This window comes from Somniosus microcephalus, chromosome 33, assembly GCF_052327205.1.
Source record: "Somniosus microcephalus isolate GS21.2 chromosome 33, FLI_Smic_1.0, whole genome shotgun sequence".
Lineage (NCBI taxonomy): Eukaryota > Metazoa > Chordata > Chondrichthyes > Squaliformes > Somniosidae > Somniosus > Somniosus microcephalus.
Genome location: NC_141019.1, coordinates 1764245 through 1791074, shown reverse-complemented (window position 1 = coordinate 1791074; position 26830 = coordinate 1764245). Strand labels below are relative to the sequence as shown.

At 53.0% G+C, this 26830-nt stretch overlaps 2 protein-coding genes across 2 annotated transcripts; one reads left to right on the top strand and one right to left on the bottom strand.

Annotated features, from left to right (window-relative positions):
- The first annotated feature begins 1683 nt into the window (after positions 1–1683).
- On the top strand, positions 1684–12410 carry LOC147096924 (uncharacterized). Its single transcript, XM_085972578.1, has 2 exons — positions 1684–4266; positions 10664–12410. The coding sequence occupies exons 1-2, from the start codon at positions 3143–3145 to the stop codon at positions 11601–11603; spliced, it is 2064 nt and encodes a 687-aa protein (XP_085828704.1). The 5' UTR covers positions 1684–3142; the 3' UTR covers positions 11604–12410.
- A 6997-nt stretch (positions 12411–19407) lies between these two features.
- LOC147096923 (uncharacterized) lies at positions 19408–25352 on the bottom strand. Its single transcript, XM_085972572.1, has 3 exons — positions 25198–25352; positions 25017–25104; positions 19408–22235 (listed from the first exon to the last, which is right to left on the bottom strand). The coding sequence occupies exon 3, from the start codon at positions 21562–21564 to the stop codon at positions 20257–20259; it is 1308 nt and encodes a 435-aa protein (XP_085828698.1). The 5' UTR covers positions 21565–22235; positions 25017–25104; positions 25198–25352; the 3' UTR covers positions 19408–20256.
- Positions 25353–26830: the final 1478 nt, after the last annotated feature.

The following is a 26830-nucleotide window of genomic DNA, read 5'->3' as shown; positions in this document are numbered from 1 at the left end:
GGGGCCTGTTCAGAGCCCGTGCTCACCTAGGAGCGGTGCATGCGGAGTAGGGGAGGGGGCGGGGCCTGTTCAGAACCCGCGCTCACCTTGGAGCGGCGCATGCGGAGTAGGGGAGGGGGCGGGGCCTGTTCAGAGCCCGCGCTCACCTTGGAGCGGCGCATGCGGAGTAGGGGAGGGGGCGGGGCCTGTTCAGAGCCCACGCTCACCTTGGAGCGGCGCATGCGGTGTTGGGGGAGGGGGCGGGGCCTGTTCAGAACCCGCGCTCACCTTGGAGCGGCGCATGCGGTGTAGGGGGAGGGGGCGGGGCCTGTTCAGAACCCGCGCTCACCTTGGAGCGGCGCATGCGGAGTAGGGGAGGGGGCGGGGCCTGTTCAGAGCCCGCGCTCACCTTGGAGCGGCGCATGCGGTGTAGGGGGAGGGGGCGGGGCCTGTTCAGAACCCGCGCTCACCTTGGAGCGGCGCATGCGGAGTAGGGGAGGGGGCGGGGCCTGTTCAGAACCCGCGCTCATCTTGGAGCGGCGCACGCGGAGTAGGGGGAGGGGGCGGGGCCTGTTCAGAGCTCACCTCCAACAATGAGAACAACAACAACTTGTATTTCTATAGCGCCTTTAACGTAGGAAAACGTCCCACGGCGCTGCACAGGAGTATTGTAAGACATTGAAAAATGTGACCCCGAGCCACATAAGGAGAAATTAGGGCAGATGGCCAGCAGCTTGGTCACAGAGGTGGGCTTTGATCAGCCATGATCTCATTGAATGGCGGAGCAGGCTCGAGGGGCCGACTCCTGCTCCTATTTTCTATGAAAGAGGTGGAGAGGTTCAGGGAGGGAATTCCAGAGCTTATGGCCGAGGCAACAGAAGACACGGCCACTGATGGTGCAGAGATTATAATCAGGGATGCTCAAGCGGGCAGAATTGGAGGAGCGCAGATGTCTCGGGGTGGGGGGGGTTTGTTTTCTTTGGAACCGAGGAGGCTGAGGGGAGACCTGATTGAGGTGTATAAAATTCTGAGGGGCCGAGATAGGAAGGACCTATTTCCCTTGACAAGAGGGGTCCACAACCAGGGGCATAGATTTAAAGTAATTGGTCGGAGCTTTAGAGGGGAGTTGAGGAGAACTGTTTTCACCCAGTGGGTGGTGGGGGTCTGGAACTCACTGCCTGACAGGGTGGTAGAGGCAGAAACTCTCATCACATTTTAGAAGTACTTGGATGTGCACTTGAAGTGCCGTAACCTACAAGGCTACGGACCAAGTGCTGGAAAGTGGGATTAGTGTGGATAGCACTTAATCGGCTGGCACGGACAAGATGGGCCGAATGGCCTCCTTCTGTGCCGTAATTTTTCTGTGATTCTATCGCGGGGGGCGGGTGGTTGTGAGGCTGAAGGGAATAACTAAGAGAGGGAGGGGCGAGGCCATGGAGGGATTTGAAAACAAGGATGAGAATTTTGAAATCGAAGCATTGCTTAACCGGGAGCCAATGTAGGTCAGCGAGCACAGGGGTGATGGGTGAACAGGACTTGGCGTTGAATTACGACACGGGTAGTTTTGGATGACCTCAAGTTTACGTGGGGTGGAATGTGGGAGGCCAGCCAGGAGTGCGTTGGAATAGTCGAGTCTAGAGGTAACAAAGGCCCGGGTGAGGGTTTCAGCAGCGGATGAGCTGAGGCAGGGGCGGAGACGGGCCATGTTACGGAGGTGGAAGTAGGCGGTCTTTGTTATGCTGCGGATATGTGTTCGGAAGCTCATTTCAGGGTCAAATATGACACCAAGGTTGCAAATGGTGTGGTTTAGCCTCAGAGATGTTAGGGAGAGAAACATAGAAGATAGGAGCAGGAGTCGGCCATTCGGCCCCTCGAACCTGCTCCGCCATTCAATGAGATCATGGCTGATCATCCAAATTCAGTACCCTGTCCCTGCCTTCTCCCCATATCCCTTGATCCCTTTAGCCTTAAGAAATATATCCAACTCCTTCTTGAATATATTTAATGAATTGGCCTCCACTGCCTTCTGTGGTAGAGAATTCCACAGGCTCATCACTCTCTGGGTGAAGTAATTCCTCCTCATCTCTGTCCTAAATGTCTTACCCCTTATCTTTAGACTGTGACCCCTGGTTCTGGACTCCCCGACCATCGGGAACATCCTTCCTGCATCTAGTCTGTCCAGTCCTGTTAGAATTTTATAGGTTTCAATGAGATCCCCTCTCATTCTTCTAAACTCCAGCGAGTACAAGCCCAATCGACCCAATCTCTCCCCATACATCATTCCTGCCATCCCAAGTATCAGTCTGGTGAATCTTCGCTGCACTCCCTCCGTGGCAGGAACATCCTTCCTCAGATAAGGCGACCAAAACTGCACACAATACTCAAGATGTGGTCTCACCAAGGCCCTGTACAACTGCAGCAAGACATCCTTGTTCCTGTACTCAAACCCTCTTGCTACGAAGGCCAACATACCATTTGCCTTCTTAACCGCCTGCTGCACCTGCATGCTTACCTTCAGCGACTGGTGCACAAGGACGCCCAGGTCTCGTTGCACTTCCCCTTCTCCCAATCTATTGCCATTCAGATAATAATCTGCCTTCTTGTTTTTGAAACCAAAGTGGATAACATAAGAACATAAGAATTAGGAGCAGGAGTAGGCCAATCGGCCCCTCGAGCCTGCTCCGCCATTCAATAAGATCATGGCTGATCTGTCACCTCGCATTTATCCACGTTATATTGCATCTGCTATGCTTCTGCCCAATCACCCAACCTGTCCAAATCATACTGGAGTTTCTCGGCATCCTCCTCACAGCACACACGCCCACCCAGCTTTGTGTCGTCTGCAAACTTGGAGATATTACATCTAGTTCCCTCATCCAGATCATTAATATATATTGTGAATAGCTGGGGTCCAAGGACCGATCCATGCTGATCCTTTCAACCAACCTGTGCAGCAGCTGGGGCCTGAAAATCAGCTTCACTGCCCCTGGGCTGAGAAAGGGCGACATGAGACAACATTCTCCCTCTTACCCCCTTTCTAAACTCCTTTTACAGGGTTTTAAAAGTGGAGCATTTACAGACAGGAAGCTCAGACCAAACATCACGTCAGGGTCTGACAGAGTCGCTCGATTCATCCGGACCTGAATATCATCGGCCTTTGCACATGGAAGGAGAGAGCAGCGATCACAGCGCGGACAAACCGCACACGTGTTCCGTGTGTGGACTCGGATTCAGCCGATCGCCTGACCTGGCAAGACACGTGCACCGTCACACCGGGGAGAAACCGGGTAAAGGTGGGGACGGCGGGAAGAGATTCAGTTCCCCGTCTACGTCAGAAGTTCATCCGCACAGTCACCCTGGGGACAGTCCGTTCACCTGCTCCGTGTGTGGGAAGGGATTCACTTGCACATCCCACCTGCTGAGACACCAGCTTGTCCACACTGATGAGAAACCGTTTCAATGTTCCGACTGTGTGAAGAGGTTTAAAAGCTCCATGAATCTGACAAAACACCAGCGGTCTCACAATGGAGGGAGACCGTTCACCTACTCTGTATGTGGGAAAAGTTTCACTGTGTCATCCAAACTGCAGACACACCAGCGAGTTCACACTGGGGCAAGGCCATTCACCTGCTCCGTGTGTGGGAAGCGATTCACACAGTTATCCAACCTGCAGGCACACCACAAAGTTCACACTGATGAGAGGCCGTTTAAATGTTCTGACTGTGGGAAGAGCTTTAAAAGCCCCAGGGGTCTGACCAGACACCAGCTTGTTAACACTGGGGAGAGGCCGTTCACCTGCTCCGTGTGTGGAAAGGGATTCACTGATTCATCTACCTTGCTGAGACACCAGCTTGTTCACACTGATGAGAGACCCTTTAAATGTTCCGACTGTGGGAAGAGCTTTAAAAGACCCGGGACTCTGACCATACACCAGCTTGTTCACACTGATGAGAGAGCGTTTAAATGTCCTGTCTGTCAGAAATGCTTTAAATGCACCAGGAGCCTGAAGCAACACCAGCTTGTTCACACCGATGAGAGAGCGTTTACATGTTCTGACTGTGGGAAGAGCTTTAAATACTCCAATAAACTGCTGAGACACCAGCTTGTTCACACTGATGAGAGACACTTTAAATGTTCTGTCTGTCAGAAGAGCTTTAAAAGCTCTGGGGAGCTGAAGCAACACCAGCTTGTTCACACTGATGAGAGACCATTTACATGTTCTGACTGTGGGAAGAGCTTTAAAAACTCCAATTACCTGCTGACACACCAGCGAGTTCACACTGTTCTGTAGCGCAGGGCCCTGTAGAACGTGGAACGGATGAATGTTTTATGAATTCTTGTACTGCTGTTTAATCTTTCAAACTGTTGTGCTGATGATTCCCTTGATTTGACTGTTCATGTTATTTTTTCCCCTTATCACAGGCAATTGCCTGTTAAAAGTCAACCATGTGCCCCCTTTTTAAAGGGGCACAACCAATAAAACCTGTAACATAACAAAAAAAAGTTTAAAGGGAACTTAACAAATGAAATTAAAGTTCTATTTTTGGTGGTGATGATGCACGCCAGTCCCCCCGGTACCCACCGGTCGTGGAAGGCCTCGAGCGCGCCGGTGGACTGTTCATGTTATCACATAGAATAGGTCGACAAGTAAAGGCACAATGTCTGGGTGTGAATCTAATAATAACCTCACGGACCGTATAGGTGTGATACCCAGACGGGCTTGTGGTTATGGTCTGGTCACAGATGGACTAAATCCCCTTTACTCACCTCTACAACAGGTGATGGAGATTCACAATCTGCACAGGGTGGGGAAGGAACCTCGGAACAGGACGGGGCGTTTCAGCCCCTTGAGCCTATTCCGCCATTCAATCAGATCACGGCTAATCCGTATCTCACTCCATCTACCCACCTTGGTTCCATAATCCTCACCACCCATAACCAACAAATTCTGTCAATCTCCATTTTGATATTTTCAGTTGACCCCCAGCCTCAACAGCTTTTTGTGGGAGTGTGATCCAGATTTCCACTACGAACAATTCTAGAGTCTCGTGTGATTCTGCAAGGGCAGGTACAGCATGGGTTAGATACAGAGTAAAGCTCCCTCTACACTGTCCCCATCACACACTCCCAGGGCAGGTACAGCACGGGTTAGATACAGAGTAAAGCTCCCTCTACACTGTCCCATCACACACTCCCAGGGCAGGTACAGCACGGGTTAGATACAGAGTAAAGCTCCCTCTACACGCTCCCATCAAACACTCCCAGGGCAGGTACAGCACGGGTTAGATACAGAGTGAAGCTCCCTCTACACTGTCCCATCAAACACTCCCAGGGCAGGTACAGCACGGGTTAGATACAGAGTGAAGCTCCCTCTACACTGTCCCATCATACACTCACAGGGCAGGTACAGCACGGGTTAGATACAGAGTAAAGCTCCCTCTACACTGTCCCATCAAACACTCCCAGGGCAGGTACAGCACGGGTTAGATACAGAGTAAAGCTTCCTGTACACTGTCTCATCAAACACTCCCAGGGCACGTACAGCACGGGTTAGATACAGAGTAAAGCTCCTCTACACTGTCCCATCAAACACTCCCAGGGCAGGTACAGCACGGGTTAGATACAGAGTAAAGCTCCCTCTACACTGTCCCATCAAACACTCCCAGGGCAGGTACAGCATGGGTTAGATGCAGAGTGTCAGCCGTGGCTCAGGCGGCAGCACTCTCTCCTCTGAGTCAGAAGGTTGTGGGTTGAAGTCCCACTCCAGAGACTGGAGTCTAAAACTCTGTGCTGCCCCTCCAGTGCAGTGCTGAGGGAGTAAAGCCCAGTGCAGAGTAAAGTTCCCTCTGCACTGCTCCACTAACAGGCCTGAGCCCCAAACTCACAAGAGCGCCCTCTGCTGCATTCCACTTGCCTCAGCAGCGGGAGAAGCAGGCGGCAGAAGTCCTGCCCCTCGGACACCCCGATTGGTTGGAGGACCCGCCGCCAACTCAGTCCTCCAAGCTCCGCCCGCTCTCTCCCTATTGGTCGGAACTGCCGTCAGTCACCGCCGTGGAGTTGATGACGTGGCCCAGTCCGGCTCCCTGCAGAAGACAAGGGGCTGTGGCCGCTCAATCCGCTCCGCTCGGTGCCGGGAGGGCGCTGGGACGGTGCGGTTTGTATTTTCTTTTTATTTATCTCCCTGCCCGCGCTTCTCTCCGCTATATATAAAAAAACCCTGATTAAACTCACTTTCCGCCGGTGATCCGGACTCTCGCGGTTGCCCGGGCCGACCCAGAATGCGAGGCGCTGCGCAGGTGCAGTAGCGGCTCATCCTCGGGAGCGGGGCCCGGCGGCGCATGCGGAGTAGGGGGAGGGGGCGGTGCCTGTTCAGAGCCCGCGCTCCCCTTGCAGCGGCGCATGCGGAGTAGGGGAGGGGGCGGGGCCTGTTCAGAGCCCGCGCTCACCTTGGAGCGGCGCATGCGGAGTAGGGCGAGGGGGCGGGGCCTGTTCAGAGACCGCGCTCACCTTGGAGCGGCGCATGCGGAGGAGCGGGAGGGGGCGGGGCCTGTTCAGAGCCCGCGCTCACCTTGGAGCGGCGCATACAGAGGATGGGGCGGGGCCTGTTCAGAGCACGCGGTCACCTTGGAGTGGCGGAGGGGGGCGGGGCCTGTTCAGAGCCCGCGCTCACCTTGGAGCGGCGGAGGGGGAGGGGGCGGTGCCTGTTCAGAGCCCGCGCTCACCTTGGAGCGGCGCATGCGGAGGAGGGGGCGGGGCCTGTTCAGAGCCCGCGCTCACCTTGGAGCGGTGCATGCGCGGTAGGGGTAGGGGGCGGGGCCTGTTCAGAGCCTGCGCTCACCTTGGAGTGGCGCATGCGGAGTAGGGGGAGGAGGCTGTTCAGAGCCCGCGCTCACCTTGGAGCGGCGCATGCGGAGTAGGGGGAGGGGGCGGAGCCTGTTCAGAGCCTGCGCTCACCTTGGAGCGGTGCATGCGGTGTAGGGGGAGGGGGTGGGGCCTGTTCAGAGCCCGCGCTCACCTTGGAGCGGCGCATGCGGTGTAGGGGGAGGGGGCGGGGCCTGCTCAGAGCCCGTGCTCACCTTGGAGCGGTGCATGCGGTGTAGGGGGAGGGGGTGGGGCCAGTTCAGAACCCGCGCTCACCTTGGAGCGGCGCATGCAGAGTAGGGGAGGGGGCGGGGCCTGTTCAGAGCCCGCGCTCACCTTGGAGCGGCGCATGCGGAGTAGGGGGAGGGGGCGGGGCCTGTTCAGAGCCCGCGCTCACCTTGGAGCGGCGCATGCGGAGTAGGGGGAGGGGGCGGGGCCTGTTCAGAGCCCGTGCTCACCTTGCAGCGGTGCATGCGGTGTAGGGGGAGGGGGTGGGGCCTGTTCAGAGCCCGTGCTCACCTAGGAGCGGTGCATGCGGAGTAGGGGAGGGGGCGGGGCCTGTTCAGAACCCGCGCTCACCTTGGAGCGGCGCATGCGGAGTAGGGGAGGGGGCGGGGCCTGTTCAGAGCCCGCGCTCACCTTGGAGCGGCGCATGCGGAGTAGGGGAGGGGGCGGGGCCTGTTCAGAGCCCACGCTCACCTTGGAGCGGCGCATGCGGTGTTGGGGGAGGGGGCGGGGCCTGTTCAGAACCCGCGCTCACCTTGGAGCGGCGCATGCGGTGTAGGGGGAGGGGGCGGGGCCTGTTCAGAACCCGCGCTCACCTTGGAGCGGCGCATGCGGAGTAGGGGAGGGGGCGGGGCCTGTTCAGAGCCCGCGCTCACCTTGGAGCGGCGCATGCGGTGTAGGGGGAGGGGGCGGGGCCTGTTCAGAACCCGCGCTCACCTTGGAGCGGCGCATGCGGAGTAGGGGAGGGGGCGGGGCCTGTTCAGAACCCGCGCTCATCTTGGAGCGGCGCACGCGGAGTAGGGGGAGGGGGCGGGGCCTGTTCAGAGCTCACCTCCAACAATGAGAACAACAACAACTTGTATTTCTATAGCGCCTTTAACGTAGGAAAACGTCCCACGGCGCTGCACAGGAGTATTGTAAGACATTGAAAAATGTGACCCCGAGCCACATAAGGAGAAATTAGGGCAGATGGCCAGCAGCTTGGTCACAGAGGTGGGCTTTGATCAGCCATGATCTCATTGAATGGCGGAGCAGGCTCGAGGGGCCGACTCCTGCTCCTATTTTCTATGAAAGAGGTGGAGAGGTTCAGGGAGGGAATTCCAGAGCTTATGGCCGAGGCAACAGAAGACACGGCCACTGATGGTGCAGAGATTATAATCAGGGATGCTCAAGCGGGCAGAATTGGAGGAGCGCAGATGTCTCGGGGTGGGGGGGGTTTGTTTTCTTTGGAACCGAGGAGGCTGAGGGGAGACCTGATTGAGGTGTATAAAATTCTGAGGGGCCGAGATAGGAAGGACCTATTTCCCTTGACAAGAGGGGTCCACAACCAGGGGCATAGATTTAAAGTAATTGGTCGGAGCTTTAGAGGGGAGTTGAGGAGAACTGTTTTCACCCAGTGGGTGGTGGGGGTCTGGAACTCACTGCCTGACAGGGTGGTAGAGGCAGAAACTCTCATCACATTTTAGAAGTACTTGGATGTGCACTTGAAGTGCCGTAACCTACAAGGCTACGGACCAAGTGCTGGAAAGTGGGATTAGTGTGGATAGCACTTAATCGGCTGGCACGGACAAGATGGGCCGAATGGCCTCCTTCTGTGCCGTAATTTTTCTGTGATTCTATCGCGGGGGGCGGGTGGTTGTGAGGCTGAAGGGAATAACTAAGAGAGGGAGGGGCGAGGCCATGGAGGGATTTGAAAACAAGGATGAGAATTTTGAAATCGAAGCATTGCTTAACCGGGAGCCAATGTAGGTCAGCGAGCACAGGGGTGATGGGTGAACAGGACTTGGCGTTGAATTACGACACGGGTAGTTTTGGATGACCTCAAGTTTACGTGGGGTGGAATGTGGGAGGCCAGCCAGGAGTGCGTTGGAATAGTCGAGTCTAGAGGTAACAAAGGCCCGGGTGAGGGTTTCAGCAGCGGATGAGCTGAGGCAGGGGCGGAGACGGGCCATGTTACGGAGGTGGAAGTAGGCGGTCTTTGTTATGCTGCGGATATGTGTTCGGAAGCTCATTTCAGGGTCAAATATGACACCAAGGTTGCAAATGGTGTGGTTTAGCCTCAGAGATGTTAGGGAGAGAAACATAGAAGATAGGAGCAGGAGTCGGCCATTCGGCCCCTCGAACCTGCTCCGCCATTCAATGAGATCATGGCTGATCATCCAAATTCAGTACCCTGTCCCTGCCTTCTCCCCATATCCCTTGATCCCTTTAGCCTTAAGAAATATATCCAACTCCTTCTTGAATATATTTAATGAATTGGCCTCCACTGCCTTCTGTGGTAGAGAATTCCACAGGCTCATCACTCTCTGGGTGAAGTAATTCCTCCTCATCTCTGTCCTAAATGTCTTACCCCTTATCTTTAGACTGTGACCCCTGGTTCTGGACTCCCCGACCATCGGGAACATCCTTCCTGCATCTAGTCTGTCCAGTCCTGTTAGAATTTTATAGGTTTCAATGAGATCCCCTCTCATTCTTCTAAACTCCAGCGAGTACAAGCCCAATCGACCCAATCTCTCCCCATACATCATTCCTGCCATCCCAAGTATCAGTCTGGTGAATCTTCGCTGCACTCCCTCCGTGGCAGGAACATCCTTCCTCAGATAAGGCGACCAAAACTGCACACAATACTCAAGATGTGGTCTCACCAAGGCCCTGTACAACTGCAGCAAGACATCCTTGTTCCTGTACTCAAACCCTCTTGCTACGAAGGCCAACATACCATTTGCCTTCTTAACCGCCTGCTGCACCTGCATGCTTACCTTCAGCGACTGGTGCACAAGGACGCCCAGGTCTCGTTGCACTTCCCCTTCTCCCAATCTATTGCCATTCAGATAATAATCTGCCTTCTTGTTTTTGAAACCAAAGTGGATAACATAAGAACATAAGAATTAGGAGCAGGAGTAGGCCAATCGGCCCCTCGAGCCTGCTCCGCCATTCAATAAGATCATGGCTGATCTGTCACCTCGCATTTATCCACGTTATATTGCATCTGCTATGCTTCTGCCCAATCACCCAACCTGTCCAAATCATACTGGAGTTTCTCGGCATCCTCCTCACAGCACACACGCCCACCCAGCTTTGTGTCGTCTGCAAACTTGGAGATATTACATCTAGTTCCCTCATCCAGATCATTAATATATATTGTGAATAGCTGGGGTCCAAGGACCGATCCATGCTGATCCTTTCAACCAACCTGTGCAGCAGCTGGGGCCTGAAAATCAGCTTCACTGCCCCTGGGCTGAGAAAGGGCGACATGAGACAACATTCTCCCTCTTACCCCCTTTCTAAACTCCTTTTACAGGGTTTTAAAAGTGGAGCATTTACAGACAGGAAGCTCAGACCAAACATCACGTCAGGGTCTGACAGAGTCGCTCGATTCATCTGGACCTGAATATCATCGGCCTTTGCACATGGAAGGAGAGAGCAGCGATCACAGCGCGGACAAACCGCACACGTGTTCCGTGTGTGGACTCGGATTCAGCCGATCGCCTGACCTGGCAAGACACGTGCACCGTCACACCGGGGAGAAACCGGGTAAAGGTGGGGACGGCGGGAAGAGATTCAGTTCCCCGTCTACGTCAGAAGTTCATCCGCACAGTCACCCTGGGGACAGTCCGTTCACCTGCTCCGTGTGTGGGAAGGGATTCACTTGCACATCCCACCTGCTGAGACACCAGCTTGTCCACACTGATGAGAAACCGTTTCAATGTTCCGACTGTGTGAAGAGGTTTAAAAGCTCCATGAATCTGACAAAACACCAGCGGTCTCACAATGGAGGGAGACCGTTCACCTACTCTGTATGTGGGAAAAGTTTCACTGTGTCATCCAAACTGCAGACACACCAGCGAGTTCACACTGGGGCAAGGCCATTCACCTGCTCCGTGTGTGGGAAGCGATTCACACAGTTATCCAACCTGCAGGCACACCACAAAGTTCACACTGATGAGAGGCCGTTTAAATGTTCTGACTGTGGGAAGAGCTTTAAAAGCCCCAGGGGTCTGACCAGACACCAGCTTGTTAACACTGGGGAGAGGCCGTTCACCTGCTCCGTGTGTGGAAAGGGATTCACTGATTCATCTACCTTGCTGAGACACCAGCTTGTTCACACTGATGAGAGACCCTTTAAATGTTCCGACTGTGGGAAGAGCTTTAAAAGACCCGGGACTCTGACCATACACCAGCTTGTTCACACTGATGAGAGAGCGTTTAAATGTCCTGTCTGTCAGAAATGCTTTAAATGCACCAGGAGCCTGAAGCAACACCAGCTTGTTCACACCGATGAGAGAGCGTTTACATGTTCTGACTGTGGGAAGAGCTTTAAATACTCCAATAAACTGCTGAGACACCAGCTTGTTCACACTGATGAGAGACACTTTAAATGTTCTGTCTGTCAGAAGAGCTTTAAAAGCTCTGGGGAGCTGAAGCAACACCAGCTTGTTCACACTGATGAGAGACCATTTACATGTTCTGACTGTGGGAAGAGCTTTAAAAACTCCAATTACCTGCTGACACACCAGCGAGTTCACACTGTTCTGTAGCGCAGGGCCCTGTAGAACGTGGAACGGATGAATGTTTTATGAATTCTTGTACTGCTGTTTAATCTTTCAAACTGTTGTGCTGATGATTCCCTTGATTTGACTGTTCATGTTATTTTTTCCCCTTATCACAGGCAATTGCCTGTTAAAAGTCAACCATGTGCCCCCTTTTTAAAGGGGCACAACCAATAAAACCTGTAACATAACAAAAAAAAGTTTAAAGGGAACTTAACAAATGAAATTAAAGTTCTATTTTTGGTGGTGATGATGCACGCCAGTCCCCCCGGTACCCACCGGTCGTGGAAGGCCTCGAGCGCGCCGGTGGACTGTTCATGTTATCACATAGAATAGGTCGACAAGTAAAGGCACAATGTCTGGGTGTGAATCTAATAATAACCTCACGGACCGTATAGGTGTGATACCCAGACGGGCTTGTGGTTATGGTCTGGTCACAGATGGACTAAATCCCCTTTACTCACCTCTACAACAGGTGATGGAGATTCACAATCTGCACAGGGTGGGGAAGGAACCTCGGAACAGGACGGGGCGTTTCAGCCCCTTGAGCCTATTCCGCCATTCAATCAGATCACGGCTAATCCGTATCTCACTCCATCTACCCACCTTGGTTCCATAATCCTCACCACCCATAACCAACAAATTCTGTCAATCTCCATTTTGATATTTTCAGTTGACCCCCAGCCTCAACAGCTTTTTGTGGGAGTGTGATCCAGATTTCCACTACGAACAATTCTAAAGTCTCGTGTGATTCTGCAAGGGCAGGTACAGCATGGGTTAGATACAGAGTAAAGCTCCCTCTACACTGTCCCCATCACACACTCCCAGGGCAGGTACAGCACGGGTTAGATACAGAGTAAAGCTCCCTCTACACTGTCCCATCACACACTCCCAGGGCAGGTACAGCACGGGTTAGATACAGAGTAAAGCTCCCTCTACACGCTCCCATCAAACACTCCCAGGGCAGGTACAGCACGGGTTAGATACAGAGTGAAGCTCCCTCTACACTGTCCCATCAAACACTCCCAGGGCAGGTACAGCACGGGTTAGATACAGAGTGAAGCTCCCTCTACACTGTCCCATCATACACTCACAGGGCAGGTACAGCACGGGTTAGATACAGAGTAAAGCTCCCTCTACACTGTCCCATCAAACACTCCCAGGGCAGGTACAGCACGGGTTAGATACAGAGTAAAGCTCCCTCTACACTGTCCCATCAAACACTCCCAGGGCAGGTACAGCACGGGTTAGATACAGAGTAAAGCTCCCTCTGCACTGTCCCATCAAACGCTCCCAGGGCAGGTACAGCACAGGTTAGATACAGAGTAAAGCTCCCTCTACACTGTCCCATCAAACACTCCCAGGGCAGGTACAGCATGGGTTAGATGCAGAGTAAAGCTCCCTCTACACTGTCCCATCAAACACTCCCAGGGCAGGTACAGCATGGGTTAGATACAGAGTAAAGCTCCCTCTACACTGTCCCATCAAATACTCCCAGGGCAGGTACAGCACGGGTTAGATACAGAGTAAAGCTCCCTCTACACTGTCCCATCAAACACTCCCAGGGCAGGTACAGCACGGGTTAGATACAGAGTAAAGCTCCCTCCACACTGTCCCATCAAACACTCCCAGGGCAGGTACAGCATGGGTTAGATACAGAGTAAAGCTCCCTCTACACTGTCCCATCAAACACTCCCAGGGCAGGTACAGCACGGGTTAGATACAAAGTAAAGCTCCATCTACACTGTCCCATCAAACTCTCCCAGGGCAGGTACAGCACCGGTTAGATACAGAGTAAAGCTCCCTCTACACTGTCCCATCAAACACTCCCAGGGCAGGTACAGCACGGGTTAGATACAGAGTAAAGCTCCCTCTACACTGTCCCATCAAACACTCCCAGGGTAGGTACAGCACGGGGTTAGGTACAGAGTAAAGCTCCCTCTACACTGTCCCATCAAACATTCCCAGGGTAGGTACAGCACGGGGTTAGATACAGAGTAAAGCTCCCTCTACACTGTCCCATCAAACACTCCCAGGGCAGGTACAGCTCGGGTTAGATACAGAGTAAAGCTCCCTCTACACTGTCCCATCAAACACTCCCAGGGCAGGTACAGCACTGGTTAGATACAGAGTAAAGCTCCGTCTACACTGTCCCATCAAACACTCCCAGGGCAGGTACAGCACGGGTTAGATACAGAGTAAAGCTCCCTCTACACTGTCCCATCAAACATTCCCAGGGCAGGTACAGCACGGGTTAGATACAGAGTAAAGCTCCCTCCACACTGTCCCATCAAACACTCCCAGGGCAGGTACAGCATGGGTTAGATGCAGAGTGTCAGCCGTGGCTCAGGTGGCAGCACTCTCTGAGTCAGAAGGTTGTGGGTTGAAGTCCCACTCCAGAGGCTCGAGTCTAAAACTCTGTGCTGCCCCTCCAGTGCAGTGCTGAGGGAGTAAAGCCCAGTGCAGAGTAAAGTTCCCTCTGCACTGCTCCACTAACAGGCCTGAGCCCCTAACTCAGAAGAGCGCCCTCTGCTGCATTCCACTTGTCTCAGCATCTGGTCCAGGACCTGGTCCACCATTCCCAGAGGGCTGGTCTGTCGGTCGCCTTCCTTTCCCTGGATCAGGAGAAGGCGTCCAACAGGGTGAATCATGAGTATTTCTACGGGACTCTGCGTGCATTTGGGTTCGGGACGCATTTTGCCGCCCAGATCCAACTTCTGTATGCCGCCGCGGAGTGTCTGATTAAAGTTAACGGGTCTTTGGCGGTGCCCCTTCGCTTCGGGAGGGGGTTGCATCAGGGATGCCCTATGTCCGGTCAGTTATACGCCGTCTGCGTGGAGCCTTTCCTGCGCCTCTTGCGGAAGAGGTTGACGGGACTGGCTCTGCAAGGGCCGGGCGTGGAGGTCATCCTCTCGGCTGACGCTGATGACATGCTCCTCATGGTCACGGATCCCGCTAACTTGCGGAGGATGCGAGAATGTCAGCAGATTTACTCGGATGCATCCTCCGCCAGGATCAACTGGGAGAAATGCTCCGGGCTCCTGGTGGGCCAGTGGCGGGTGGATTCCCTGCCGGAGGAGTTCAGGCCCTTCGCCTGGAGCACCACGCACCTCCTCTACTTGGGAGTCTACCTCAGCCCCGCCGAGGATGCCTGGCCAGCGAACTGGCAAGAGGTGCAGGCCAAAGTCACCGCTCGCCTAGGACGCTGGACAGGACTGCTCTGAGTGTTGTCCTACAGGGGTCGAGCGCTGGCCATAAACCAGCTGGTGGCCGCCATGTTGTAGTACTGGTTGGTCACTTTGATCCCACCCCCTGCGTTTGTGGCCAAGATGCAGAAGAAGCTCATCGACTTCTTCTGGGGCAAAAGGATGCACTGGGTCTCTGCCGCGGTTCTGAGTCTCCCGCTTAGGGAGGGCGGTCAGGCGCTGGTGTGCCTTCGCACCCAGGCTGCGACTTTCCGTCTTCAGGTGCTGCAGAGATACCTGTACGTCGAGAATCCTCCGAGATGGTGTGCGCTGGCGACGTATTTCTTCCGCCAGCTGCACGGCCTCAATTTCGACACGCAGCTCCTGTTTGTGGAATTGGGCCATACGCGTGCCTACCTGCAGGAGCTGCCTGTCTTTTACCAGGAGCTGCTATGGGTCTGGAACAGCATCGCCTCCAGGCAGAGTTCTCCCCCATCAGGAGTGGCGGCTCTCCTTCAGAAGCCGCTGCTCAGGAATCTGCACCTCCGTGACCACTGGATCGGGCGACTGGCGGAGGGCAGGGCTGTGCCTGGTAAGGTGACCAGGGTTGGGGACCTGCTCGATGGTGGAGGAGCGGGCTGGATGGTGCAGGAGGAGCTGGCACAGCGCCTGTCCTGGGCCAACGTCCAGCTCGCTGCCAAAGCCATCGAGACGCTGAAAGTGGCACTGGGCCCTGACTCCACTAGGTGTATCGAGGAGGCTCAAGCACATGGGGCGATCCTGTCTGAACTGACCCCCGTTTGGATGGAATTCCTCATCGGCGTGTGGCCCTGAAACCCCTCTTGGGAACCGGCACCTCACAACTTGAGCCATCTCGGGGAAATGCCCTCCGTGACGTTAAGTTCTGCATGGAGGGGTTTCCTGTACGGGTTGCTCCTGCACACTTTCCACTTTGCCATCTTCGTCTGCCGTCCAAACACGCCTTGGCGTGCCATCTTGCTGTCCGGCAGTGGCGGAGGTCCCCAATGGAGGGCTCTCTACACGGGAGTCCTCCCTTGTTCTATTAGGGATTGGCCTGGAGGATGTTGCATGGAGCAGTGCCATGCAATATGGTTTTAAGGAGGTTCACGGACTCCCAGGCCGCCTGCCTTTTCTGCGGCCTGGAGGAGTCCGTGTTCCACGTATACATGGAATGTGAGAGGTTGCAGCCCCTCTTTCAGTATTCAAAGGGGCTGCTCCTCGATTTTTGGATGCACTTCAGTCCCGCGCTCCTGATCTTCGGTCACCCGGTGCGGAGAGGAGAGGGCAGATCGGAGGACCTCCTCGTGTAACTGCTCCTGGGCCTGGCCAAAGTGGCCATTAGCAGGTCCGGGCAGCGGGCAGTCGAGGGGGTCGTTTGGCCCGATTGTCTGCCTCTCTTCCGTGGCTATGTTCACGTCAGGGTGGCCCTGGAGATGGAGCACGAGGTGTCCGCCGGCACACTTGAGGCCTTCTGAGACCGGTGGGCACCGCGGGGACTGGAGTGCATTGTCACCCTGGCCGGGGTGAATTTAATTTAATTTGTTAAGCTTCTTTTAAAGTTTTATTAAGTTATAGTCCATTTGTTTAAACACCCAACCAGAAGAGCGCCCTCTGCTGCATTCTACTTGTCTCAGCAGCGGGAGAAGCAGGCGGCAGAAGTCCCGCCCCTCGGACACCCCGATTGGTTGGAGGACCCGCACTCACCTCAGTCCGAGCTTCGCCCGCTCTCTCCCTATTGGTCGGAGCTCCCGTCAGTCACCGCCGTGGAGTTGATCACGTGCCCCAGTCCAGCTCCCTGCAGAAGACAGAAAACGCTGGATGTACTCAGCAGGTCCGGCAGCATCTGTGGAGCGAGAAACAGAGTCAACCTTTCAGGTCGATGACCCTTCGTCACAACTGGAAAAAGCTGGAGATGGAACAGGTTTTTAAGCAGGGGCTGGGCAATAAATGCTGGCTTTGACAAAGTCAACATGGATTTACAAAAGGTAAATCGTGTTTGACTAATCCACTGGAATTTTTTGAGGATGTAACTGGTAGAATAGATAAGGGAGAACCAGTGAATGTGGTGTATTTGGACTTTCAGAAGACTTTCGATAAGGTCCCGCATAAGTGATTAGCGTGTAAAGTTAAGGCACATCGGATTGGGAGCAAGGTACTGACTTGGATAGAGAACTGGTTGGCAGACAGGAAGCAAAGAGTTGGAATAAACGGCACTTTTTCCGAGTGGCAGGCAGTGACTAGTGGGGTTCCGCAGGGATTGGTCCTTGGACCCCAGCTATTCACAATATATATTAATGATCTAGACGAGGGAACTAGATGTAATATCTCCAAGTTTGCAGATGACACAAAGCTGGGTTGGCATGTATGCTGTGAGGAGGATGCCGAGAAACTCCAGTATGATTTGGACAGGTTGGGTGATTGGGCAGAAGCATGGCAGATGCTGTATAATGTGGATAAATGCGGTTATCCACTTTGGTGGCAAAAACAGGAAGGCAGATTATTATCTGAATGGCAATAGATTGGGAGAAGGGGAAGTGCAACGAGACCTGGGTGTCCTTGTGCACCAGTTGCTGAAGGTAAGCATGCAGGTGCAGCAGGCGGTTAAGAAGGCAAATGGTATGTTGGCCTTCGTAGCGAGAGGGTTCGAGTACAGGAACAAGGATGTCTTGCTCCAGTTGTACAGGGCCTTGGTGAGACCACACCTTGAGTATTGTGTGCAGTTTTGGTCGCCTTAACTGAGGAAGGACGTTCTTGCCATGGAGGGAGTGCAGCGAAGATTCACCAGACTGATGCCTGGGATGGCAGGAATGACGTATGAGGAGAGATTGGGTCGATTAGGCTTATATTCGCTAGAGTTTAGAAGAATGAGAGGGGATCTCATTAAAACTTATAAAATTCTAACAGGACTGGACAGACTAGATGCAGGAAGGATGTTCCCGATGGCAGCGGAGTCCAGAACCAGGATTCACAGTCTAAGGATAAGGGGTAAGCCATTTAGGACTGAGATGGGGAGGAATTTCTTCACCCAGAGAGTGGTGAACCTGTGGAATTCTCTACCACAGAAGGCGGTTGAGGCCAATTCATTAAATATATTCAAGAAGGAGTTAGATATATTTCTTAAGGCGAAAGGGATCAAGGGATATGGGGAGAAGGCAGGGACAGGTACTGAGTTTGGATGATCAGCCATGATCTCATTGAATGGCGGAACAGGCTCGAGGGGCCGAATGGCCTACTCCTGCTCCTATCTTCTATGTTTCTATGAGAGCGAAGAGGGGGCATGAAAAAACAATGGCGGGCAAAATAAAGGAAAATCCTAAGATGTTTTATTAGTATATTAAGGGCAAGAGGATAACCAGGGAAAGAGTAGGGCCCATTCGGGACCAAAGTGGCAATCTGTGTGTAGAGTCAGAAGATGTAGGTGAGGTTTTAAATGAATATTTTGCATCTGTGTTCACTATGGAGAAGGACGATGTAGGCATAGAAATCAGGCAGGGGGATGGTGATATACTTGAACAAATTAGTATTGAGAGGGAGGAGGTACTAGCGGTTTTAGTGGGCTTAAAAGTGGATAAATCCCCAGGCCCTAACGAGATGTATCCCAGGCTGCTGTGTGAGGCAAGGGGCTCTGACGCAAATTTTCAGAACCTCTCTGGCCACAGGGGATGTGCCAGAGGACTGGAGAACAGCTAACGAAGTACCATTGTTCAAGAAGGGTAGTAGGGATAAACCAGGGAATTACAGGCCAGGGAGCCTAACATCAGTGGTAGGGAAATTATTGAAAAAAAGTCTGAGGGACAGAATTAGTCTACACTTGGAGAGGCAGGGATTAATCAGGGATAGTCAGCATGGCTTTGTCAGGGGGAGATCATGTCTGACCAATTTGATTGAATTTTCTGAGGGGGTGACTAGGTGTGTGGATGAGGGTAGTGCAGTTGATGTGGTCTACATGGACTTCAGTGAGGCTTCTAACAAAGTCCCGCATGGGAGATTGGTCAAAAAGGTAAGAACCCATGGGATCCAGGGCAATTTGGCACATTGGATCCAAAATTGGCTTAGTGGCAGGAGGCAGAGGGTGATGGTCGAAGGTTGTTTTTGTGTCTGGAAGCCTGTGTCCAGTGGTGTACTGCAGGGCTCGGTGTTGGGTCCCTTGCTGTTTGTAGTGTTTGTCTGATCCGCAGGTCAGCGAGTTTCTCCAGTCCCTTGTTCAGGGCCTGGGGCCAGGGGAGGCTGTGGGCTTTTATTCCCCGCATTGGACAGAAGGCTCTTTGGCTCACAACACACTGGCTCAGGTTTTTAACAACAGGTTTACAGGAAATGAGTGGAATCGACCCACCGCAGTCACACTGTGGACACTCTGGTGTGTCAGCGGGTGGGATACACCAGGGAATCCCTTTCCACACACTGAGGTTGACTCTAATGATTGGGAGTCCCAGGGTTTCAGATACCAGATAATCAAGCTCACAAGAACACAAATTGTCTCTCCAGACTTTATTAAGAGCGCTGCATAACACAGATCGGGTGATAATTCCCTCAATCTGGAGAATAGAAGTACAGTGGATTCACGCGCGACCTTCTCAAGTCTGTTCCAAATGACAACGGCTTAAGTGGCTTTTTCTTCACACAAGATTGGATAACCAAGTGAATTCCTTCCTACACACGGAGCAGGTGAATGGCCGCTCTCCAGTGTGAACTCGCTGGTGTCTCACCAGGTTGGAGGACAGAGCGAATCCCTTCCCACACACGGAGCAGGTTACCGCTCAGGAAATGGAATTGTTTGGACCCGGCTGTTGACCGCCTCCTGAACTCCTGCTAATTCAGGGAATTTAGTCCATCTGTGACCAGACTATAACCACAAGCCCGTCTGGTTATCACACCTATACGGTCCGTGAGGTTATTATTAGATTCACACCCAGACGTTGTTCCTTCACTTGTCTGGCACTTCATCCCATAACATGGGTACAGGGGCTCAGTAATGTTTCATTCATCAGAAAAAGACAAAGTACAACAACATACTGGTCAGCTTAACAAAATCTCATCATAATTACGGGGCCATAAATATAAAAGGCACTAATAAATCCAGTAGTGAATTCAGGAGAAATATCTTTACCCAGAGAGTGGTAGAATGGGGAACTCGCTACCACAAAGAGTTGTTGAGGTGAACGGCATTGATGGATTTATGGGGAAGCCACATGAGGGAGAAAGGAATGGGAGGAGATGTTGATAGGGTCAATTGAAGTAGGGTGGGTGTAGAGCATAAACACCGGCATGGACCAGTTGGGCCGAATGGCCTGTTTCTGTGTTGTACATTCTATGTAACACCATGAACAGTCAATCGAAGGGAATCATCAGCACAACAGTCTTAAAGATTAAACAGGAGTACAAGAATTTATAAAACATTCATCCATTCCATGTTCATGTCACCCCAGGGCCCTGCGCTACAGAACAGCGTGAACTCGCTGGTGTCCCTTCAGATTCCCGGAGCTTTTAAAGCTCTTACTACAGTCAGAACATGTAAATGGTCTCTGATCGGAGTGAACTCGCTGGTGTCCCTTCAGATTCCCAGCGCTTTTAAAGCTCTTCCCACAGTCAGAACATTTAAATGGTCTCTCATCTGTGTGAAATTGCTTGTGTGTCACCAGGTGGGCAGACTGAGTGAATCCCTTCCCACACACGGAGCAGGTGAACGGCCTCTCCCCAGTGTGAAATCGCTGGTGTCCCTTCAGATTCCCAGAGCTTTTAAAGCTCTTCCCACAGACAGAACATGTAAACGGTCTCTTATCAGTGTGAACAAGCTGGTGTTCCTTCAGATCCCTGGAGCATTTAAAGCTCTTCCCACAGTCAGAGCATGTAAACGGTCTCTCATCAGTGTGATATCCCTGGTGTCTCACCAGGCTTGATGACTGAGTGAATCCCTTCCCACACACGGAGCAGGTGAACGGCCTCTCCGCACTGTGAATTCGCTGGTGACTCACCAGGCTTGATGACCGAGTGAATCCCCTCCCACACACAGAGCAGGTGAACGGCCTCTCCTCGGTGTGAACTCGCTGGTGTCTCACCAGGCTTGATGACCGAGTGAATCCGCTCCCACACACGGAGCAGGTGAACGGCCTCTCCCCGGTGTGAACTCGCTGGTGTGTCAGAAGATGCGAAGACCAATTGAATCTCTTCCCACACACGGAGCAGGTGAATGGCCTCTTTCCTGCTCTCTCCAGCTGGTGTCCCTTCAGCTCCTGGGACCTTTGAAAGCTTGTCCCACAGTCGGAATGTTTCAGTGGCCTCTCCCCAGTGTGAACTCGCTGGTGTCTCAGTAGGTGGGATGACCGAGCGAATCCCTTCCCACACACGGAGCAGGTGAACGGCCTCTCCCCAGTGTGAAATCGCTGGTGTCCCTTCAGATTCCCAGAGCTTTTAAAGCTCTTGCCACAGACAGAACATGTAAATGGTCTCTTATCAGTGTGAACAAGCTGGTGTTCCTTCAGATCCCTGGAGCATTTAAAGCTCGTCCCACAGTCAGAGCATGTAAACGGTCTCTCATCAGTGTGAAATCGCTGGTGTCCCTTCAGACTCCCAGAGGTTTTAAAGCCTTTCCCACAGTCAGAACATTTAAATGGTCTCTCATCAGTGTGAACTTGCTGGTGTCTCAACAGGTTGGATGACTGAGTGAATCCCTTCCCACACACGGAGCAGGTGAACGGTCTCTTTCCTGCTCTCTCCAGCTGGTGTCCCTTCAGCTCCTGGGACATTTGAAAGCTTTTCCCAGTCGGAATGTTTCACTGGCCTCTCCCCAGTGTGAACTTGCTGGTGTGCCAGCAGACTCGAGGACCGAGTGAATCTCTTCCCACACACGGAGCAGGTGAACAGAATCTCTCCTGCTCTCTCCAGCTGGTGTCTCTTCAGATCCTGGGACCTTTTAAATCTCTTCCCACAGTCAGAACATTTAAATCGGTCTCTCATCACTATGAACAAGCTGGTGTCTCAGTAGGGTGGCAGAATGAGAGAATCGCTTCAAAAACATGGAGCAGGTCAACGGTCTCTCATCGGTGTGGACAAGCTGGTGTCTCAGCAGCATGGAGGGTGCAATTAATCCCTGCCCAGACACGGAGCGGGTTAAAGGTCCCTCCCTAGTGTGAACTTGCTGGTGTATCATCGGAGCGGATGGCTGAGTGAATCCCTTCCCACACACTGGGCCTGGGTTTCCCCCCAGTGTGTGGCCACTGGTGTCGCTTCAGGTATTTGTAGATTTTGAAGCTCTTTCAGAACATTTAAAAGTTCTCTCCCCAGTGTGAACTCACGGGGGCGCCAGCAGATTGGAGGAGCGACTGAATCAGGTCCTGAGGAATCGCGTAACTCTGTCAGATCTTGACATGATGTTTGGTCTGAGCTTCCTGTCTGTAAATGCTCCACTTCTAATACCCTGTAAAAGGAGTGTAGAAAGGGTAAGGGGGGAAGCAGGAATTTTTTTTGGCTTATTTTGCCTCAAAGAACAAACAGGGCAGAGCCGGTCCCACTGGTGTCCAGCTGTGCCCACAATAACCAGCGGGCCAGAAACAGCCCAATCCACCTCACTAACTTGGCCCTGAAGTAAAATCAAGTCTCATCAAAGTCTCATCAAATGACATCCTTTGTGACTGTGACAAAGGTAAACTATCTCTCCTCGTCCTTCCTGACTTGTCTGCAGCCTTTGACACGGTTGACCACTCCATCCTTCTCCAACACCTCTCCACCATCATGCAGCTGGGTGGGACTGCACTCGCCTGGTTCCATTCTTATCTATCCAATCGTAGCCACAGAATCACCTGCAACAGCTTCTCTTCCCGCTCCCGCATCGTTACCTCTGGTGTCCCCCAAGGATCTATCCTTGAGCCCCTCCTATTTCTCATCTAAATGCTGCCCCTTGGTAACATCATCTGAAAACACAGCGTCAGTTTCCACATGTACGCTGACGACACCCAGCTCTACCTCACCACCACTTCTCACGACCCCTCCATGATCTCTAATCTGGTTCTGGGTGAGCAGAAATTTTCTCCAATTAAATATTGGGAAGACTGAAGCAATTGTTTTCAGTCCCTGCCACAAACTCTGTTCCCTAGCCACTGACTCCATCCCTCTCCCTGGCAACTGTCTGAGGCTGAACCAGACTGTTCACAACCTCGGTGTCATATCTGACCCTGAAATGAGCTTCCGAACACATATCCGCAGCATAACAAAGACCGCCTACTTCCACCTCCGTAACATGGCCCGTCTCCGCCCTTGCCTCAGCTCATCCGCTGCTGAAACCCTCACCCGGGCCTTTGTTACCTCTAGACTCGACTATTCCAACGCACTCCTGGCTGGCCTCCCACATTCTACCCCACGTAAACTTGAGGTCATCCAAAACTACCTGTGTCGTAATTCAACGCCAAGTCCCGTTCACCCATCACCCCTGTGCTCGCTGACCTACATTGGCTCCCGGTTAAGCAATGCTTCGATTTCAAAATTCTCATCCTTGTTTTCAAATCCCTCCATGGCCTCGCCCCTCCCTATCTTAGTTATTCCCTTCAGCCTCACAACCACCCGCCCCCCGCGATAGAATCACAGAAAAATTACGGCACAGAAGGAGGCCATTCGGCCCATCTTGTCCGTGCCAGCCGATTAAGTGCTATCCACACTAATCCCACTTTCCAGCACTTGGTCCGTGGCCTTGTAGGTTACGGCAATTCAAGTGCACATCCAAGTACTTCTAAAATGTGATGAGAGTTTCTGCCTCTACCACCCTGTCAGGCAGTGAGTTCCAGACCCCCACCACCCACTGGGTGAAAACATTTCTCCTCAAATCCCCTCTAAAGCTCCGACCAATTACTTTAAATCTATGCCCCTGGTTGTGGACCCCTCTTGTCAAGGGAAATAGGTCCTTCCTATCTCGGCCCCTAAGAATTTTATACACCTCAATCAGGTCTCCCCTCAGCCTCCTCGGTTCCAAAGAAAACAAACCCCCCACCCCCCCGCGAGACATCTGCGCTCCTCCAATTCTGCCCTCTTGAGCATCCCTGATTATAATCTCTGCACCATCAGTGGCCGTGTCTTCTGTTGCCTCGGCCATAAGCACTGGAATTCCCTCCCTGAACCTCTCTGCCTCGCTATCCTCCTTTAAGACATAGAAACATAGAAGATAGGAGCAGGAGATTCAGCCCCTCGAGCCTGCTCCGCCATTCAATGAGATCATGGCTGATCATCCAAACTCAGTACCCTGTCCCTGCCTTCTCCCCATATCCCTTGATCCCTTTAGCCTTAAGAAATATATCTAACTCCTTCTTGAATATATTTAATGAATTGGCCTCCACTGCCTTCTGTGGTAGAGAATTCCACAGGTTCACCACTCTCTGGGTGAAGAAATTCCTCCTGATTTCTGTCCTAAATGGCTTACCCCTTATCCTTAGACTGTGACCCCTGGTTCTGGACTCCCCCACCATCGGGAACATCCTTCCTGCATCTAGTCTGTCTAGTCCTGTTAGAATTTTATAAGTTTCAATGAGATCCCCTCTTCTGAATTCAAGAGAATACAGGCCTAGTTTACTCAATCTCTTCTCATACGACAGTCCCGCCATCCCAGGAATCAATCTCGTGAACCTTCATTGCACTCCCTCTATGGCAAGTATATCCTTCCTTAGGTAAGGAGACCAAAATTGTACACAGTACTCCAGGTGTGGTCTCACCAAGGCCTTATATAATTGGAGTAAGACTTCTTTACTCCTGTACTTATATATTTCTTAAGGCTAAAGGGATATGGGGAGAAGGCAGGGACAGAGTACTGAATTTGGATGATCAGCCATGATCTCATTGAATGGCGGAGCAGGCTCGAGGGGCCGAATGGCCTACTCCTGCTCCTATCTTCTATGTTTCTATGTATTCAATCTTTCCTTGCAGCTGAAATTCTCTAGTCCTGGCAACATCCTCGAAAATCTCCCGTCTGGAGCACAGTCACATCTTTCCTGCAATGGGGACGACCAGAACTGCACGCGGTGACCTAACTGGTGTTTTGTACAGTTCAAGCAGAACCTCCCTGCTCTTACATGATACAGAAAGAAAGAGGCACTGCCCCTTTAAATACCTGGGGGGCACCATTCCCCTTTAAATGGCCAAGCAATTGTTTTTGTTCAAAAGGGGCCGCAGTCCCCTTTGACTCACCCTCCCCCCCTCACCCACCACAAATACTCACGAGAGAGAGAGTGGAGGAAGAATGCTGGTCTTTGTCCCTTTAAAAGTGGCTGCCCACCAAAATGTTCACAGCACCAGGGCTCTTCGTTCTGGATAAAAGAGAAAAGGTGCACTTATTTTTATATGAATGCAGTTGATGAATAGCCTTGCAATAAAGATAATGCAAAGGAATAAACACTCACAAGCTGGGTTTTTTTCCACCCCCTCCTCCCCTTCCCTTTAACAGCTCCTGCAGACAATGAAATCAGGAAAGCGGCGCACGCAGCCCACCGAGGTCCCGCCCCCCTCCCGCGCCGCCATTGGTTGGAGGACCGTCAGCCCGCCCGGTCCTCCCAGCGTTTTCCGCGCTCCTGATTGGCGGGCGCCTCGCGTCAATCACACCCCTCCGATTACGCGCTGACGCCAGCACGCAACGCCCAGGGGTCGGTTGGATCGGCGCGCGCCACCGCAAGGTAAAAAAAGACACCCCACACAAATGAGGAAAAACAATAATAATAATAATCGCACTTTAGAGGGGAGGAGGTTGAGGGAATTAATGAGTGTTTTCAATTTGTTTCGGAAATAATTTTTTTTTGAAAAGCTTCCCAACGGTGCGAGGCTGGCTGCGCATGCGCTGCAGTCAACCTTTGACTCCCCCACGTGGGCCGGGGGGCCGGACACGCCCACTTACCTTCCCCTGCACCAATCACAGCGCGGGCAGGCGCTTCTCTCAATCACCACCTGTCAATCACCCTCCCTTCCCCTGCACCAATCACAGCGCGGGCAGGCGCTTCTCTCAATCGCCACCTGTCAATCACCCTCCCTTCCCCTGCACCAATCACAGCGCGGGCAGGCGCTTCTCTCAGTCCCCACCTGTCAATCACCCTCCCTTCCCCTGCACCAATCACAGCGCGGGCAGGCGCTTCTCTCAATCGTCACCTGTCAATCACCCTCCCTTCCCCTGCACCAATCACAGCGTGGGCAGGCGCTTCTCTCAATCGTCACCTGTCAATCACCCTCCCTTCCCCTGCACCAATCACAGCGCGGGCAGGCGCTTCTCTCAATCACCACCTGTCAATCACCCTCCCTTCCCCTGCACCAATCACAGCGTGGGCAGGCGCTTCTCTCAATCACCACCTGTCAATCACCCTCCCTTCCCCTGCACCAATCACAGCGTGGGCAGGCACTTCTCTCAATCGTCACCTGTCAATCACCCTCCCTTCCCCTGCACCAATCACAGCGCGGCAGGCGCTTCTCTCAGTCCCCACCTGTCAATCACCCTCCCTTCCCCTGCACCAATCACAGCGCGGCAGGCACTTCTCTCAATCGTCACTTGTCAATCACCCTCCCTTCCCCTGCACCAATCACAGCGCGGGCAGGCGCTTCTCTCAGTCCCCACCTGTCAATCACCCTCCCTTCCCCTGCACCAATCACAGCGCGGGCAGGCGCTTCTCTCAATCCCCACCTGTCAATCACACTCCCTTCCCCTGCACCAATCACAGCGCGGGCAGGCGCTTCAACAATCGCCACCTGTCAATCACCCTCCCTTCCCCCTGCACCAATTACAGCGCGGGCAGGCGCTTCTCTCAATCACCACCTGTCAATCACCCTCCCTTCCTCTGCACCAATCACAGCGCGGGCAGGCGCTTCTCTCAATCCCCACCTGTCAATCACCCTCCCTTCCCCTGCACCAATCACAGCGCGGGCAGGCGCTTCTCTCAATCGTCACCTGTCAATCACCCTCCCTTCCCCTGCACCAATCACAGCGCGGGCAGGCGCTTCTCTCAATCGCCACCTGTCAATCACCCTCCCTTCCCCCTGCACCAATTACAGCGC